The 18,573-nt window shown below is 44.5% G+C and overlaps 2 protein-coding genes across 4 annotated transcripts in view; both read left to right on the top strand.

Moving 5' to 3' along the window:
- The window catches only part of LOC130152994 (cell surface hyaluronidase-like), a 50,189-nt gene extending 44,056 nt beyond the window's left edge, over positions 1–6,133 (top strand). The window contains 3 exon segments of the mRNA XM_056347384.1: positions 2,166–2,326; positions 3,612–3,721; positions 5,782–6,133. Of these exon segments, the coding sequence (XP_056203359.1) occupies positions 2,166–2,326; positions 3,612–3,721; positions 5,782–6,002 (492 nt within the window). The 3' untranslated portion in view covers positions 6,003–6,133.
- The window catches only part of CEMIP (cell migration inducing hyaluronidase 1), a 114,079-nt gene that overhangs the window by 44,120 nt on the left and 51,386 nt on the right, over positions 1–18,573 (top strand). For 2 of the 3 annotated variants that reach the window (XM_056345721.1, XM_056345719.1), the window contains exons 2-5: positions 13,365–13,472; positions 16,367–16,519; positions 17,206–17,344; positions 18,137–18,373. In XM_056345721.1, coding sequence (XP_056201696.1) covers positions 13,397–13,472; positions 16,367–16,519; positions 17,206–17,344; positions 18,137–18,373 — 605 coding nt within the window. In that variant the 5' untranslated portion in view covers positions 13,365–13,396. The remainder of the gene's footprint in view (positions 1–13,364; positions 13,473–16,366; positions 16,520–17,205; positions 17,345–18,136; positions 18,374–18,573) is intronic. The other variant, XM_056345720.1, reaches the window with a different exon arrangement.

Here is an 18,573-nt window from a genome sequence, read left to right as displayed (position 1 = left end):
TTGCTGAGCCTTGTTGGAAGGAAATGGGAAGTTCCCCTGGAAGAGGCAAGTGCATTGTTCTCCCTTACAATTAACTCCATCAAAGTCACTGGGAGTTCGTATTCTATTCAGATGAGGATTTGAGCCCTTGGGGGGGGAAAAAAAGGCCTTTTATCACCTCAGAAGAAGAATTAACACCACCACACTAATGTAAAGGAAGGGGGGTAGGGGGAAGCACACCAGAAATCATTGTTTACAAAGGATGTGGGAAAAACCCCAAGTTTGTTTTTCTGATTTTCTCTACTTGCATTGCACTAAAAGCTAAAAATAACTGTATTTCACTATTGAAGGGGTTTGGAGTTGTCAGGATGTCCCTGCACATGCCTTATATGTCTGTCCAGATGGTGAAGGGTGACTGAAGTCATGCTTGCAAGGACACTGTCCAGGCTTATGTGCCTGTGGGCTACTGAATTATAATTAATGCTAACAAATGCCAAGCAAAGCCGGTACAGCATCCTTAAGGAGTCTGAGCAGCCAAGATTTCTTGCCACATGCACTGGCTGTACCATCAAAAATGTATTCAAAGCCACTAGCAAGCAGGTGTTACTGGAGGCAGCATCCTCACCTGCAGTGAAGTGCAGATACTTGCAGGAGGGGTGTAGCATCCTCAAAGCATCCTTGCCTTCTCTAAAGCTTTAATGCAAAGTATTGTTTTTCAAAGGAAGTTTTATTTCCAACACAAGTACTCCTAGCTGAAATAAAGGCTAGGCTAGGCACATGTTAAGGATTAATGTCTAAAGAAGGATTCTTACCCTGAATCTTAAAAGATGCAGAAAATCTGGAAGTAAAGAAGTGAAGCAGAGGAGGCCTCATTACCAAACCACATGTTTTGTTCTTGTTTTGCTGAATGAAGAGCAAAAGTCAGAAATGTTTTTGATTTATAATCCAAGCTTCTCCAAGGACTGAGGGAACCAGGTGCAGTAGTGTCCTGCTCCAGCCCCCGTGGGGCCACACGAGCCCTTGTGCTGGCTCCTCATCGGGTCCTCAGCATGCGGGCAGGGGCGAGACACACAGCAGGCCTGTTTCTTTTGACCATGGCTCTTGTTTAGGTCAGTTTGTAGTGGTGGTTGCTCTCTGCTCTGTGTGCATCCAGACTTTGACACACTTACCAAGCTTAGGAGTGTGAGACAGCCAGGACCAGGCAAAAGATTTAGCCTGTCTTTGCTCCTCCTCACTGCCCTCTGTCCACCCATGGCCTGCACATTGATGTTCCCCTTACCCTTGGCTCACTGTTGCATTCAGCATCCTCCAACATCTTGCAGAAGGCACTTTTTAACACTTGGCTCCCTTGTTCCATCTGGCCCTACACTGCCTGGAGACATACAGGTCTCATTGATGGGATGTATCAGAGCTCCATGGTGCCTGCTGACTTTGGACAACTCTGTGGATTACAGTGGCATGTTGTGTGCCCTGGGCTCAGCTTTCTGACAGACAGCCTCACCTCGGTATGATCTCCTTGGTGGAGGTTGTGTCCTCCCTGACTGGGCTGTCCCCAGGGATGCACAAGTGCCAGGCACCTCAGAGAGCCTTTGCCTTTCTAAAAGCAAATACGGTGGCATATCCTGTGAGGAAGGAGCCCTTGCTGCAGGAAAGGAGGAGAGTAGGAGCCACTTGTGCTACAGCTTCTTTGTAGCACTTGAGACAGCCCTACCAAGAAGTCTTTTGGTTTTGATACTTAAATTTCCAGGGAAAGCAAAAAAAGTTAATGAGTCACTTCTATTCCCCCATCTGCTGCCTCAGCACCTCTCCCTTGCTCCGTGGTCAAATCTGCTTTGCCAAGTGACAGTAATTTTCCCCCCATGGAAAGACACTGTATTAAGACTGAACTAAGCATTTTACTCCCAGGGTCCTCAGCTTCCCAAATGCATCTTCCTAATCCCCCAAAGATGCCAATGACCTCATTTCTCATGGTTTTGTACCCCACAGAAAACTAAGAGTTTTGCTTCCTCCTACCACTGACCATCTATCAGTGATGTCACTTCAACTGTACAAATAATGCATTTAAAATTATAGGGTGTACACCCTTGATATTTTCCTTGCTTGTAACTCCCTTATGGAGAAGAATGATCTGAGTCGGAAGCTCCCCAGCCTGCCTCCATAACACTTACCTCTCTTTTCTGTTGCAGATAAATGACTCAGTTTTCCTGTTCAGTAGCCGTGGGCTATTCTTCCTGGTGCTAGATGCATGTTCAGGAGCAGTCGTGAGTAGGCGGCACTTTGGGATGGTTACTGGTGAAAAAGTTGCCAGTGCAATAACTGATTATGTTCAAACATTTATAAAAGAAAGGTAAGCAAACTGCTGAGAGCCTGGTTCATTTAGCAGCCCGTGGGTGATAGACAAAGAAAGGAAAATTGCCTACTTCTGTAACCAAACCTGTGCTCTGGAGAAATCTGGCACAGATTTAACATTTAGAAAACCCAAATATCACCCAGATAATAAGAGAGAAGCAGTGTGTCTGTCCCAGGATTGCACAGCTTAGAGCAGACAGAAACACTTTTTCTGGAAAACTAGCAATTCCTTCAAAACTAACCATTGCTTTTCCACCGTGGAGTAGAGAAGGTCCTTGCAATGCCATTTGCAATCCTGCGCACCTATCCTGGTGTCCAGCAGTTTCCTGGCAGCTGATGATTCAGTTTTCCGTTTCTGAAACGGGTTGGTTTCTGTTTACACTTACTGATTGTTTTTGCCTCTTGTGACAGATGAAAATCATAGGTGTGCCAGATTTTCCAATAGGACTTTTCCTGGGTGAGCCAATGAATAGACCTGCCTGCCCGCAGGCTCTGTTACCTTGCATGTGTCCTGGCAATGGTCTGGATCATCTCTGTTTGTGTCTGTCCCACATTCCTTGTGGTTTTATGTGTCGCCACATAAACATGGAACAACTGAGATTTATAGATAAATTCTTGGCTGCTGGCAGAAGAGGTCAAATAATCAGAAAACAGACTTTCAGACCAAGACTTTTCTGAGCAGTTCATGACCAAAGATTCGAACACTCCTGAGTTATTGCATCTGTATTAATGCACGAGTATGTACATGTATCAAGCGTGCATAAAGTGACGTATACCCATACAATGTCTGTACATTCAGTTTGATTTTCTGGTAGGATGTATATTTTGCAAGTCTAGGCATCCAGCTAAATGCAGCCAGTTGTGCCTGTAATTCATTTCAGGTACAGCTCACTGGGGGCTGAAAGCACAGCTGTGAGGACCAAAGCCAGACTGAAGCTTGACTGGAAATCAGACCCAGGATACAGGTGGTCTCAGAGTCCCAGGATGGCACAGCAACTGGATTTCTTCTGTGCCTCTGTCCCTCTCCCATAAGGGATGCACTTGCAAGCAGTCATTTGTGCTCATTTTGGTTCCATGTGAAGCACATATTTAATTTAGGAACGTTTAAACGGAGCCTTAAACTTCAGAAAGCCGACGTGTGATTGAGTTCAAAGGGATTTAAGCATATTCTTAAAGTTAAACAAGCTCTTAAGTACTTTTCTGAATAGGAGCTTAACGGTCTTGCAGATTCTTGATGAAGTAATATTTTGCAACCATGCAGTAACTACTGTCTCTCTTTTCAGATCAGTTGTTCTCGTGTGCTCTAGTGATATCGCAGATGTGATGGGGAGCTCTGAAATGTCTGTTTTTACCAGGTTAGGTTCAGCAAAGCCTATTGTCTTCCCCAAGGAAGGTAAATGTATTTATTCTACCATGTTTCTTTTGCTTAAGAGTTATCGGTGTGTTTCCGTATCAAAAATGTACACATACTAATACAGTGCTTATCAATCTGTTTCCTACTACAATATGCCAGTATAACCTAGTGAAAGCCTCGTGTTAGGGATGGTGAAAAGTACGGGAGCTACCTAGGGATTTTAACCCTACTCTGCCAGTGAGAAGCTGCACACTGCAAATTTTTCCTTCTAAAGGCAGCTTGTTTTTCTAACTGCCCCCCCCAAAAAAAAAAAGAGAAATCATTTGATAAAGATACCATCTCTAAAATTCAACTGCTTTGCAAGGAAAAACAATCATAAACTGAAAAGTTGATGAAAAAGAAAATAGTCTGAAGTTAAGTAAGAGCTATTTATTTTCTGGATAAATGGAAAGAGCAATCACCAGTTTAGGAAAGTTCTTATGACAATTTTACCTTGGATTGCTGCAAAAAATCCATTGGTCTCATTGGTCCAGGAAATCCATGCTGGGTTTCCTACTGGAAATCTGGGGGCTATTGTGCCCAGGTTTGCAGGAATAATTTGAGTGATAAGGAAATCAAGAGAGCAACAAGCCAGCTTGATTCAAATTTCTTATGCAGTCTCTCGAGCAGAGATCAGATGGAGAATTGGCTGTATTTCCAGCTTCCTTTTTCTCTTGGGCGTTTGGGGATATTTTTTTTTTGTTCCCTACTGCTTTACTAAAGTTTACATCAATTTCTGGTTCAAGTTTCAAAGCTCATTGCTATGACCATTCCAGGGGAGGACAGCACAGTCTTTACAGTAGACACAGTGATTTCACTTTGGTGCCTGTTTGATTCCCGAAAAACTGTTTTTTTGAGGTTTTCTTTTTTTTTTGTCCTGAAACTTCATTGCTTCATTCCTTCATCAAAACCTGAATACTTTTGAAAGGAATTTTTTGATTAAAAAGCAATCTTTTTTGTTTGTTTTGTCAAACATTTGTCCCTGAACCACCTGTGCCACTTGTTTGGGTGCAGCGTTTCCAGGTTAGTTTAGCTCAGCTCAGCCTGCAGCCCCAACTACTCCTGAGGCACACAACACAGCAAGCAGGGCCACTAGCATCCTGGTGACACGGTGGTTGGTGGCCATCTCCTTGCCCTGCCACTTCGGTGGGATGCTGGCGTCCAGCAGTGGGACTAAGCCACCGCTGGCCGATCATGTGCTGCCCCTGTTTTCCTTTCCCTAAGCGCAAGGGTGCTCACCCACGTGGCTGCCCTGATTTCCAGTCTGGGTAATTATGTTCTGCTTCATGAGCTTTCTCCCGCTGATTCAAGTATGCACACTATTTGACTTCACAGATCCAAAAGCGATCGCACGCAGGACTGCTCCGCGCCGGGGGGCTGCATTTCAGGGCAGGCTGGAACCTTGCTCCCGAGTGCATATTGCTTCCGCCAGGAATAATGCAAAAAAGCCCCGACCCTTTTGACCCCAGCAGGATCAGGATTTAGGGTCTTGTTGCCTGGTTTCACAAAACTTTATTTAAATTAGAAGTGTTTACAGGAATAGTCTAGATCCAACCAGCTGCAAATAGCCTTTGGGAGTCTTTGCAATGAAAAGCATAATATAAACACAAGACATTATTATTAAAATGGAAGAATACATAATGCCTTTGTACTTTGTGACAGCAGAGGGCCAGAGCAGAGCTGACATGGGGGATATTTAGGCATAACAGGAAGAAACTGATGTAAACTAATAAAAGAAGGATTCAAGCGCCTAACCATTTTCATGTAGTCAAATATGAAAAAGTATCAGTCGTTCAAAAATAAAGAGTGAAACAATGTTCCTGCTAACTGATGTATGGGAACCTACCTTAGCTTACTGAAATACCTGCAGATCTGTGATGCAGTGAGGTTACAGCTTCAGCAAGGCCCATTGCCTTTTTTATCACTCTTTTTCTCTCCTAGATGTTCTATTATTTTAATCCAAGGAGAAAAAGAAGGGCTAAGAAGTTTCCATGATGTGTGGAGGGGGTCTGTGCCACGCTGCTACCCAGAGGGTCACTCTCTTTGTGTCTGTTTTTCAGGGAGTTTTGCCATGCTTGGCTATAAAGGACAAGCCAAACCCTCCTGGATTAAAGTCCTTAATCATGCTGGTTATCAGAAAGCTGCTTCTTTACAACATTATGTTCCCTTGAAGCTGAAAGAGTATCAATGCCCAGCTAATGCCAACGAGTTGCTAACATTCGCTTTTTCTCAGAACCACTCGGAGCACATCCCTGCGGGGGCTGCAGCCCCCGGGGGTTAGCATCACTGGGGCAGCACCAGCCAGGCAAAGCCCCCTGCTGTCACCAAAACCTGCTCTTGTTTCATGGGATTGTACCAAACCGATGGTGTTCACTTGTGTATTTTATAACTAATAAATATATTCTCATCTCACCCACTGTGGTAGAGCTTTATTTTCCAAATGGTGCTTCACAGGGCAGAATAGGAGAAGCCTGTGGGCTGCCCTTCCCGGAGAGAAGTGTTTTTACGTATCTGTGATTTGATATCAAAAGGTAAGTTTTGAAGGCAAGAGCCTGCTCTCTGGTATCACAGGAACTGGAAATGAAATTTGGCGTGGAAACTTTAGTAACATCCAGTGAAACAGATGTACTTCAGCAGAGGTAGAGAATTCTCCCTTCAGTCCTGTTTTCCCTTCGTTAATGCCTGCTTTTCAAAAACCTAAGTGTCCATCTGCTGTAGCGTCTCAGGTGAGCTCAGTAACACCTGCCTGGTAAGCATGCCATAATCTTGCGACACTATCTTCTAATCAAACTGAATATATGCAGTGTTATAACAACAAAGAGTTATAAATGCGTGTCTGTCTGTAGCTAATGACTGGTGAAACACTGTTTGTCCAACTGATGTGAACATTTAATTAAAGACCTACAGGAATAAACCCCAGGATAAAGTATGTGTTGCACAGGGTAAATTCTTGCGTTTCTTTCAGACAATGCTTGTATTGACTTTCTGCTCCCATTGAGGACTGAAATACTGCCAGTATTAGTGGCTAATTCTCTTTGATTTTTTGTTTATGCTGCTGGTTTTTTGAAGTAAAGACAAAAATAGAGCTTTGTATGCAAACTGAGAAACAACCGATGACCTCACTGACTGCAGTTTAAGTACAAGGTTACCCTGAAATGATGAGAGGCTCTTTTTGGTTTGAACACAATGTTACTTGGTGACGGCATGACAGAGGGGGCAGGCAATTTCAGACTGTCCATGTCTTTGCCACACGGGCTACTCAAAGAGGTAGGTGAATGTTTTGTTACTAATGTCCTGTTGTTTCTTTGGAATTCTCAGAAATGTCCAAACAAGTTGCTCCAGGAAAAGGTTAGTGTTTTGTTGGCCAGACTTTTGCTCCCCAGTGAGTTAGTCGCTCTGGCATCCGCACACCGGCCAGCTGATATTGTGCCTCTGAGTGGGGACTGAACTCCTCGGCTGGGACGCTTGCCACCATCAGGCACATACCGCCTGATGGTCCTTGGATGTGGGGTGAGAGGACACCTGAGAGGTTTACAGGCAAAGAAGGAGACCGTGACTCCATCCCCACACCAGGTAGGATAGGTGCGAGTCGGCTTTAGCCAGGGGAGAGCTGCTGGTTTGCTAGAAAAGTGAAGAAATCCCTGATGCCTCTTAGTAAAAAAGCGATGGAGACTGACGTCTTCGGTGGAGAAGTGGTACAAGAGGCCAAGCGGCTGGGACTGACCCTCTAAGGAGCTCCCTGAAGTCCTTTTGAACTCCTATTAATACCTAATTGTTATGATTTCTGAGGCTGTGCAGGGGAAGAGAAGCAAGATGTTTTTGGCCTATGAGCGTAAGACCAACATTGGAACAAGCACTTACAGAGCAAGCTTTTAGCTTTTTGGAGATTTATTTGATAATCTCTGACAGGTCCAGACCCTGGATCCCAATAAAACTTTGCAGAGCTCTAACCCCGGGCTGAGACTAAACAATTGGCAAAGGAAGAGCTTGGTGAAGGAAGGAGAGGAATGTGCCTAAACCTCTGAAAAATCTCTATTCCCCCTCCCGCCCCAGAAGGAGAGCAAATGGCAAATGTCCTGGAGAGGAAGGCGTGGAGCCGTGGCAAGCCAGATGCAAACAGTGAAGTACCACAAAAGCAAAAAGAAAAATATTTACATCCTGATGCAGTTCTTTGGGTAGCTGAAAGCAGCAGTTTGAAGAGGATTCAGGATGCTGTGATCCTTTTCAGCCACTGCACGCGTTTTCCTTACCTTGGGAGGGAAAAAAGGATTCAAAATTCGGGACGGTCTGTAGAGGGTACAGTTCCTCCACGGACCCTTGGAACATTCGAGATGATGTTTTCAAAGGCCACCACTAACTTGGCACGCACCAGAAGCCTGTGTGACTGAAGCTGTGGGGGTAAGTGTCGCGTGGGCGTTGTGCTTGTGGGAAGCTGTCATATTCCTCCCGCGGATTTCCTGAGCAGGAGGATCTCCACCCGCATGCTAGAGCCTGCATGGACTGTGTGCGTGTCCACATGGACCTGCAGCTAATCCAGGCACGTTCAGTACGTGTGATGCATTCAGGATACACGGCCGTCCTGGGGGCTGTTACCCCCGGAGTGGTGGGACTGGCGCCCCCCAAAAGCATTAGCTGGGCTATACACTGAGTTACTGCCAGCAGGCACAGCAAAGCCAGCGCACCCTGGAGCTCAGCAAAGGGGGCTCAGCTTCCCACCGCTTTGGTGCTTTGAAATCTTCATTCGGTGGATGAAGGTTTAATTCAGTGAAATGCTGAATACTTCGAAAGCCTGTGAAACTGGGAGTCAGTCAGCCTCAGATGGGTGGAGTGATTGAATTGCAAATGATTTTGTTTAGCTGAGCCAAAACATGCTTCCTTTCCTCTTCAAGGTCTTTAAGACTCTTAAAAAAAAAAAAAAAAAAGGTTAATTTTGAAGAAACAACATAGCTTTAAAATAACTTTTTTCCCCCTTTTATTTCTGTTTCAAAATAGTTTGCCAATATCACAACACATTTACAAACACCTTAGTTTCCTTTAATGTATTCATTGTAAAAATTTCCTCTGACTCCTGCTCCTCATTCAGAATCTGTTTTTATGAACATCAGGAATGAAGGAATTTGCAGTGATGTTTATGTACAAAATACGTGAGCAGATCCTTCTTCCTTGTAGGGAAAGTTATTAGATAAATTCGTCAGAAACCAAGGTTCATTGGGAAGAAAATCAGAGTGCTGCTTTTGGCTCCAATATTGATTTCATGGGAAGTAAAGTCTGTTCCTGAGTTTGATCCTCCTCTACCTGCTAGTGAAAAAGAGCATCTAGAGGGTGGGTGACAAGCACAAGATCAAGATGTAGAGCAGAGCCTGCTACGCTGCTGTCATGAGCTGGGACTGGGAAATTTTCATTAGCGTTCTCTAGAAACGTGTTTGTTTATTTGTGAGGCTGTCTGAAGGCTTCAGCGGTGCTTGTGGCTGGGTGTGCACAGGAGTGCCACTGTGGCAAGAGCTGGCGTGTCCTCGGGTCATAAAGGCAAATGTGGTCCTCAAATCCATCTTCCTAGCTGGGGCTAAAATGCAAAATTCCCTGAGTGGGGTGTGAGGAGGGTCGCCACCATGCCACATCAGCAAGAAGGTAGCAGAGGTGCTAATTAAACAGCTCCTCTCTCTCTCCAGAATCAGCTTCCAAATTGATGTTGGCTTTCGTGCATATGAATGAGAAAACATGCACAAGGGTTCAGAGCCAGCCATCAAACTGCTAAAACCTCAGCGTCAGCTGTGGCAGTGGGAGGGTCTGGGTTTGGCCACCCAGGGTGTCCACGGCCACGGCACTGACCCGGGGGGCTCTCCTGGAGCATCTCGCCTGGCAAAGATGCTCCCTGGGGAACACAGATTTCACTCAAAGGTCATCTCAAGGACCAGTGCAGATTATTGTCTGCTGAGAATTTGCTCCCATCAGGCTGACACTTTTCCATGTGAGCTTTTCCTATTCTTCTCTCGGGACAGCTCCGGATCTCCGCTTTGCTTCTGCGCAGGTCTGTGGCCTCCCTTGCTGGGCAGTAGCAGCAGTAGTTGCCATCAGGTTTCTTGCTCCTGTTTGACATCTTTTTCGGGGGGACTAGGTGGCTGCTGCTTTTCTCCCATCCTTGCCATGTTTGTGAAGGATGGTTAATGCTCCCATTATGCCCTGCTCGACATACCAGAAAGGAGCCTCATCTTCAGCAGATGCTGAAGGTGCATCCTCTGAGGTCTGTCAAGCCAGTCTTAAAAAGCATTTTAAACTAGACAGTATTGGGAGTTAGGTTTTTAAAATTTTGATACCAGGCTTGGGGGGTTGCCCAGAGTCACGCAAGGTGGCAAGCTGAGGCTGGAGCCTGGCGTGTGTTTCTGAACGGCTGTGCCACCCAGGGAGCTCTGCTCTGCCCCTGGGATTTAGGGTGTCCATGTGACCCCAGCATGATGCGTGTGACCATCTAGTTTCCCCGGAGCACTCAGAGCACTTCTTTGCTGTTTAGCTTTCGGGATTGTCTGCTTTGCATTGCCTCCAGCATAAGAATCGCAGGGAGGGCAGTGGACAGGGATCCCTGACCGTGCAGTGCACTTTCTAGCACTGTGTTGCTGCTGACACCTGCAGTAGCAGCCAGCTGAGGACTAATGGTTTCCTGCATCTACTTTTAGCATTGTCTGCTGCTATTGTTCACTTTTTGGAAAGATCCAGCAGCTGGGAATCATTTCAGAAAGCCTGCCTTGCCAGATGCAGAGATAGAAGTCCCACTTGCCATTGCCAGGCAGCTTGTAATGGCTAGATGAAAAAGCTTTTCTCACCCAAGAGAGGAGTCACAGATGGTATTTGAGAAACGCTGGAGATGATAGGCTTAGGAGGACACTTGTATGGCCATCATGCTCTCGGAGTGCCTGGATCGGCAGGGAGATTTGTTGACATTGCCGGTTACGTCAGAGCTGAAGGCAGCCACGTGGCGCCTGTTCAAGGGAGATGCAGTGTGTTGCTGTACCCCCACGCAGCTCCGAGCGCTGAGCTGACCCAAGCTGGCTGGCAGGAGGTAGCGGAGTCCTCTCCAGCAGATGTTGATGAAAAAAGTTGCTACCTTTTCCTCTTCTTACATTTAACAGTAAAATCAAACATGTCAGCGTTTGTGTCAGATGTTTGGGAAAGATGCTTAACTGAAAGCTTTAAAGGAAAATTCCTGAGATTATCCTCCGAGCAGCGTTTTTCCAGGAGTGTGTTAGTCAGGGCTGAATCAGAGGAGTCGGATCCTCTTGGCCCTCTCGGCTTTCAGCCTTTCCAACCCAAGTGCCAGTTAGTCCTAACGCCGCAAGGAGCTCGGGCTTGCCACGAGCAGAATCAAACCCCTTACCTCAAAAAAAAAAAAAAAAGCCACAAAATAAGCAGGATATTCTTTGGACTGTGGCAGATCAGACACTACAAAAACACCGAAGCCTGGCAGGCAGCTGACGCCTCCACACATGGCATGGCTTTCCAGTGTCTGATCGCTTGTTGTGATCTCTGCTGATGAAGATGGATGTAATCAGGGAAGCAGTCCCCAGTGAGCAACCGGGGATGTAACACCAGAAGCCATTTTGCACAGCCTGATGGTAAGTACTGTGCAGTTCTTGGCACTAAAGAGAGCAAAGTCTGTGACATTTCTTAAACGTATTTCCTACCAGTTTGCTACAGGTTACTGTCAGAAACAAGATCACGAGCAGAGACCATCCTCTGAGTTTTTAATCACCCAGAACAAAGAAATTTCTTTGCTACCTATGAAGCAACAGGAGAGCAAATGCATGCCAGCCCTGCCAAAAAATCAGCTCCTCCCTTTTATTTCTGTGAGCTCTGATATCATCTGAATGTATTTTATGACCAATAACTTATTGGAATCTGGTTTTATGTGACACTAACATACAGCTGTGTCCACGCTACAAGAAACACTGTTTATCTGCAATGACCATCCTGCGGTATTACCGCTTGTTTAGTTTTTCCTCTATTGTTAAGGCAGAATCTAGTGATTGGGTTTGCAGATTAGGCTGTGTAATCATCACTAATAAATCTTGACATTTTAATGGTGACTGCTGTACTTTGGGCGTACCTCTAATAATGTTCCTTTTAAAGAGCCCTGGCTTATCAAACAGTGGTGGTTGATGCTATTAAAATGTCAGACACGTGCAGCCTGGTTCTGGCACTAATTCCACAGCGACAGTATTGCTCTCTGATAATGTATATCATTCAAAGTTATAGCGTTATTAAGTGCATTCCTCTCTTCTACTGCTCTGTAACAGCATTTCAGCACCTGATAGACTGTACCAAACTCTAAGTCTATGCTGCTTCCAAAACTCATGGCTGTCAAATACACTATACTAAAACAAGCAAACGTTTTCCTGCTGGAATATTTCTTGACAAAACTGCTTCTAATGAGATTTTTAATACAATCATTGGATTACATGTAGTTCAAACGTATCATTGTACTTTGAGCTATATCACCTTTATGAAAAGCACAGGCATGTGTCTTGCATATATACATTGTGAAATTTGCTCCAGGATAAATCCTGGCTTCTTGCGTATCTTTTTCTTCTGTTTTTTGTTTGGTTTGTATTAACAAGTGACATGAAAAATAACATGTGCTTTTTACCCTAAAGAAATTGGGGCACCCTGGAGTTTTTTCCAATTGCTTTTTTTTGCGTCTGTCTAAGCTGTGCGATGCATACTCTTATCCCGTTTCATCATTGTGATGTGATATGACACCTACAAATAAATTTCTTCAATATTGCTCAGATACTGGCTTACATGGTAAGACCTAATGGCTCCAAGGACTACACGTGAATTTTAAACAGTGCCTTACAAATACACAAGAAGTGGGTGTCCTTGCCTCCGTGTGAATACATGTGTCAATAAATTGTCATGAGGATGGGGCAAAGCTGCAAAATCAATCACTGGAGACTGGAGAGAAATATGTTAATTCTAACTTTGACTTTCATGACACTGCTTGTTTGTTTTTGCTGGGGGTTGGCTGCTGAAGAAACAAAACCAACATTAGGTAGGCTGGTTTCAAAAGCAGCTTTTGGCTTTGCAATAAGAGCTGGCACACTAAATAAACAATGTTTTCTTGGATCTGAAATCTAAGAAACTGCATGCTTCAGCCTGGAAGTGTGAGTACGGTTTATCTTGGGGATGCACAAAACACCATTGCTAAAAATGTGTGGGTAGTACAGGGGGAGAGAGGTGCCATTGCAAGGTTACTTCGTGAAAACTTGTCACTCTGCAAACACCTTCTCTGTTGTGTTTCATTAGTTTCTTGCACATGTGAATAGGCGGCCCTAGAGAGTCTTGACACGGGATGTGTTTATGCAGCGTTCCTAAGGTGGTTTTGGTTACATCTGGTGGTTGCTTTCTGAGTGTCTATTTGGATTCCCAAGTGGGTTTATCCTAAACCAAACAAAGGGTGAGGAACTGCCCGTGGATTCTTGCTCTGCTCATGCTGGTCCCGAAGTGGCATGAAGGTGTTCTCAGCCATAGAGCTGCATGGGAGTGGAAGCGGTCTGGCACAAGCTGGCTATAACCTTTTTTGTGTAATGAATGGTTTTTGCAATGAGCTGGGAAAAAGAAGTGACACTTGCTTAATACGCTTTCTTCACAGGTATCCACCCAAAGAATTAAAAATCCTGAAGAATGGCTCTACTTACCTCTAAATATCTGGCTGAATATTTCATTTTTCTTCTGTTTGTAATCTCTTCTGTAAGCACAGGTAAGTTTTACCTGCCATGGGAAAGGAGGGCATGGTTTGTAACATTGTTTTTAAATAACGACGTTGCTGGTTTAAATTGAGCAGTTTTTTACTCTTCTTCATATGAGTCAAGGACAGAGCGAGAAAACTGAGAAGTAAAGCAGTTTTCTGATGTGCCCATACTCCTGATCAAAGGCAGCTGGAGTGACAAAGACTGAAATTTCTGAGCAGGTGAAAGTACCCTCAGGAATCCGTCAGACTCTGCCACACATTCTTAAAACAAACCCAAACCCGACACACTGCCACAAAGAAATAACAAAAGAAACCTCAGGTCCTAGTAGCTGTGGCTGTGGGCTGTGAAGTCGAGCATTTTGCTGCATTGCCCAAGCCCAGATGTGGATAGCAAAAAGCTCTGGGGTGGGACATCCCTGCCCCCTTGGGCTTTGTCTCTTCCAAGTTGCCCTTTCCCTAAGCAGTTAAGGAAAGGGGGAAAGGGAAGATTGATATACATATTCTAAATACAGCTAATTTGGCCAGTTGTATTAGTTTAAAACAAAGAGACCATATGTCTTGCCCCAAAAGCTGCAGCTGCACGAAGCAACACATTTCACTGCCTCCCCCAGGCCCTTTTGGTGAAGAAGCAGAATGTCCAGTTCATTCTTTGTGCTGGGTAGAAGTTGCACTCTTATTTTCAAAATGACACTGAGAGTAATAAGCTGGCAAGGTACCTGGACCAGCTGGCAGAAGGTGCTCAGCCCCCCGGTGTCCTTGGCACAGTGGGTGTGGGTGATGTGCCTGGCTTCTGCTCTCTGGTATGAATTGGCTCATGAAACTGGGAATTTGGGTTCTTTGCTCTGCATTGTATCGGCTTTTGCTGATGTCATCCCAAACACCAGTGTGAATTCCTCTTGATTTCCCCTTAGGCTTTACTCTCTACCTCTCTGTTTCTAAATAATGAATTCTGGGGGCACAAGTCATCTTTCAAGACTCAGGATGCTCTTTTGGACCGTAGTATAGCCAAGTAATTGGTAAAATGAACAAGCTTTTATCCTGTCCACTTAATCTAGTTGATAAATTATACCTCTGCATTTGAATCGATTCTTTTGGTTTTATTTAGTTTCTCATCATGAACAAATTTTTCTATTATCCTTATTCCTCTGGGAATAACAGCTCATTTTTTTAGATTTGTTGTCAGTGTATATTACAATTATATTTGAACCACCTATTTACAATGTGACCCTCGTTTCCTGCCTGATATATTTATCTTTTCCAAGCCTTATTAATCCTGTGTGTCTTCTGGTAGGAACCCAGAAACTCCCCGTTTTCCTCAATTGCTGTAGATCAGAAGAAGGGCCTCTGACATCACTGATACACTTGGCACAAGTGATATCAAAATCAGGTCGTGGGTGTTTATCAGTATTTGACTTGCTACCTACTAGACCTCTTTGATTTGATCACTTCATGTATATGGAAAAGGTTTGCAAATAGCTAAGGCATATGTTGCCCACAGGGAATGTCCCTTCTCACCTCGAAAAGCTGGTATTTAATGGGTCTCCGGAGACATTAAGGCAGTGGCTGGTCCAATGCTATGGTTTTCTTAAGACACGAAACTTGTGGAGGAATCTGAGAGGAGGCTGGATGCAGATGGACAGGTTTTGTTTCTGTTGCTGTGGAATTAATTGCAGGCGACCCCCAGGCTTCCCAGTGGCAGCGCAACCCGCTCGCTGTCAGCTACACCTGCACCGGGACATGTGTCCTTGAATGGATTCACATCATTGTCCTTTCTATTAACGGGAGGCATTAGTATCTGTGGGGTAAAACCCACCCAACTTTACTTACTAGTTGCCAGAGGCACAACCCTGCTGAAATCCAGGTGTTTATCCCATGTCTATTATCATTGATTTGTGGATCCTATGGTTTTCCTATGTTGGGGTTTTTTTGTTGTTGTTTTAAAGGCTAAAAACTGGAGAGCTGGTGAGAGCTCCCAACCATTTCTGATAGCAAAGGGCTCATTGCTCCAACTTCCACTGACCTCAGCTTCCTAGGATTAGAAAATCTTCTGCTCTTAGAAAATATACATCATACATGGGACTCTCGCACTTGCAGTTTTGTTGATTAGAGTAAGATGTGAGGCTCACATATCAAGTGAGATTGTATGGGGGGAAATATTTTATCTTAAGTAAATACTTACAACTTGAGACTTGGATTTTGTATAAAAGCCTTTTAGACTAACACGTCATGGCAGTCCGTAATCAAATTTGTGTGTGTAGACTGGTGATGTGTGAACCCAAAGTGAATGAATCCTTATTGCTTCTGCCTGGAAAAGCTCACAAACCCAGGGTTTCTCCTGAGATTCCTGTTGCTCTCTGTTACTGGGTGGACTGGTAATTCCTTGGTGTTTGGTGTTTTCACATTAGATTGAGCACGTTTACTTTCCACCTGCAGTGAAAACACAGTATGCAAACATTTTAACATCTTTACATTAAACAAAGCTTTTCAAACCTCACAGGTGTTTTGGGGGCACTGTAAAAGTAGTGGTTGTTTTATCCTTTCATCAACATCTTCCCTGGGCTTGTGAAAGGCTTTGTGTCTGAATGGTATGAAGGCAGGAATGGCTCAGCTATGACCTCTCCTCGGTAGTTTTCTGGAAACTGCATCCCTTGCAAGACTCCTGTGCATCAGGTAGCGGGTTTTTCCATGCTTCCAGAAAACAGAAAAACATACAGCTTAAGCTGCTGTTTGTTTTCTTTTGGTCATGACCCGCATGTACTCTGCTGCACTGAGATATCGCTGTGTTCCAGGGAGTCAGCAAAAGGGGGTACTCAGAGAACGATACTGTAAAGATGCCCAGATATGGAGCTTTCTGCCTTGCATCCAACAAAAGGTAATTGTCTTCACTATCCACCTCTGCCCAGCAGAAGCAGCTGTCACATGCCCTGATAACGATCCTGAGTTGGAAAACTGGAACCCAGGTCACAATGAGGAAAACCACGTTGAAATCCGTAATGGCAGGAAGCTCCTTCTCTCTTCTTCTGCGACTGTCCACTCTATCCACATCACGGACGGAGGTAAAACGTGCTGGTGGCGAGGCTGGGCAAAGAGTGCTTTCCACTGGGGCTGGTTAAATCACCCTGCCTCATGCTGGGGGAGCCTCCTGCTTCTTGCTGAGAACTGGGTGGCTGCTGGACAAACACAGCTTCGATTCAGTACGGCGGGGTGGGTGGTAACTGAGATGCTATCGGCAGTTTAGCCATTATGTTCAACTTATTTGCTGTCCTTTCTAGAAAATTTACAAAAGTAGCTCATTATACTCTTTAGTTCTATTTCTGTGATTTGCTTCAAAAACATTTTTTTACTAAATCATTCCCCCTATAACATCATACCATGATAGCAGTGTTCTCAGGGTCTCAGGACAGGGCAGACACATATGTGCCTCTTTGTCTCTAAGGACAGAGACACAGTGTTGCTGGTGCCTGTTCATATGAATAGTTTTATTCATCTTAACTCTGAATTTCTGTCTCAGTTTTGAATGTGTCCTTTTCCGTGCAAATCTTGATTGCATTCTTCATGAATTGGACAGAATAAAACCCATCTAATCTCTTTAGGATTTGTCTTGAGAACTGTTTTGGGGAGGATGGGCAGAATTTTTCACAAATTTTGATGAGAGCCCAGCACTGGGGTTTAGTGCAATGGTATCACAATCTCCTGTGAGCTGCTGTGTGTTAAAGCAAATGTCATAACCTTTTCTACTTAGGAAAACTGGTCATTAAAGATGATGTGCAGCCTATCATTTTGCGTACTAGACATATACTCATTGAAAATGATGGAGAGTTGCATATTGGCAGTGAGATGTGCCCTTACCAAAGCAATGTGATTATCATCTTATATGGGCGGTATGTATGCATGGTAAAATATTATCTTAGAGCTTTCTAGGATCTCTCTTCCACAACAGGGAACAAAATTTCACACATCCTTAAAATTACATTTTCTCAGATATCCTTATCATCAGCGCTCTGTGGAATGTTCAGTAGCTTTTTAACCGATTTAAATGGACTGTAAAAAAAGACGCAGTTTTGGTCCTGGTTTTCAAATCCTACTGGGAGATGAGCACTGGGGTATTTGGACATGCCAGAAAATCAAGTATGCACCTTGCCACCACTCAAGCTGACTTTCCAGGAGAGGGTTAAAACCTGAGGGGTTCTTTTATTCTGAAAAATTCTCCTCCCTAAACATCCTTTCTGCATGAGAGTGGTGAGCCAAAGGGTAATGTATTTATGTCCTGCAGATTGCTACAGGATCTTTTAGAATTTCACAGGTGCCAAGCTCATATTTAACAACCACTGGAGCTCCTAGCTCCTGGTTAGGATCTCACCTTCCTCCAGAATTCAAAACCACAAACATGTCATTTAGCCCGAGCTTCAGGCCTCCTCTGGCCTGGATATAATGAATATAACATGTATAATTTGCGTTCCAGATATCTGCTGGTCTTCAATAGCTGCTAGTGTAATTCCAAATAATTTATTTTCTGTAGAATGTGGGCAGTTGCCGATCCTTAGAGCAGTTGAAAGAAATGCATTGCAAGTCATGACACTTCCCTCCCTGGGCCACAGCTGAACAAGGGGAGAGGCTCCTTGGCTGCCAGATACAAACCCCAAACTGGTTCCTTTCCTCCCTCCCTGCTGCAGAGCGGATGACGGCAGCCAGCCAAATCCCTACTTTGGGCAGAAGTATCTTGGAGTAAGTAAGGGTGGCACTCTTGAGATCCATGGAAAGAAAAAGCTCTCCTGGACTTTCTTAAACAAGACTCTTCATCCCGGTGGCCTGGAAGAAGGTGGATACTACTTTGAAAGGAGCTGGGGCCATCGGGGTGTCATTGTCCATGTCATTGACCCAAAGACGGGGGCAGTTGTCCATTCAGATCGGTGAGTGACTACTCAACTTCTAAATGTGAGGATCTTTGGGAACAGGTGGGGGACAGCATCTCAGCAAGCTCAGAAACCTGCATTTTAGCATCTTCTTCAAATGTGTGTTTTTGAATATATATACAATTCTTTCTCAATCAGCAACCTCCAAAACCAAAGAGTGGGTAGTGTTACTATCTTGCTGTTCTGTCAACTAGATT

Source organism: Falco biarmicus, chromosome 7 (genome assembly GCF_023638135.1).
Source record: "Falco biarmicus isolate bFalBia1 chromosome 7, bFalBia1.pri, whole genome shotgun sequence".
NCBI lineage: Eukaryota > Metazoa > Chordata > Aves > Falconiformes > Falconidae > Falco > Falco biarmicus.
This window is presented reverse-complemented; position numbering and strand designations above follow the sequence as displayed.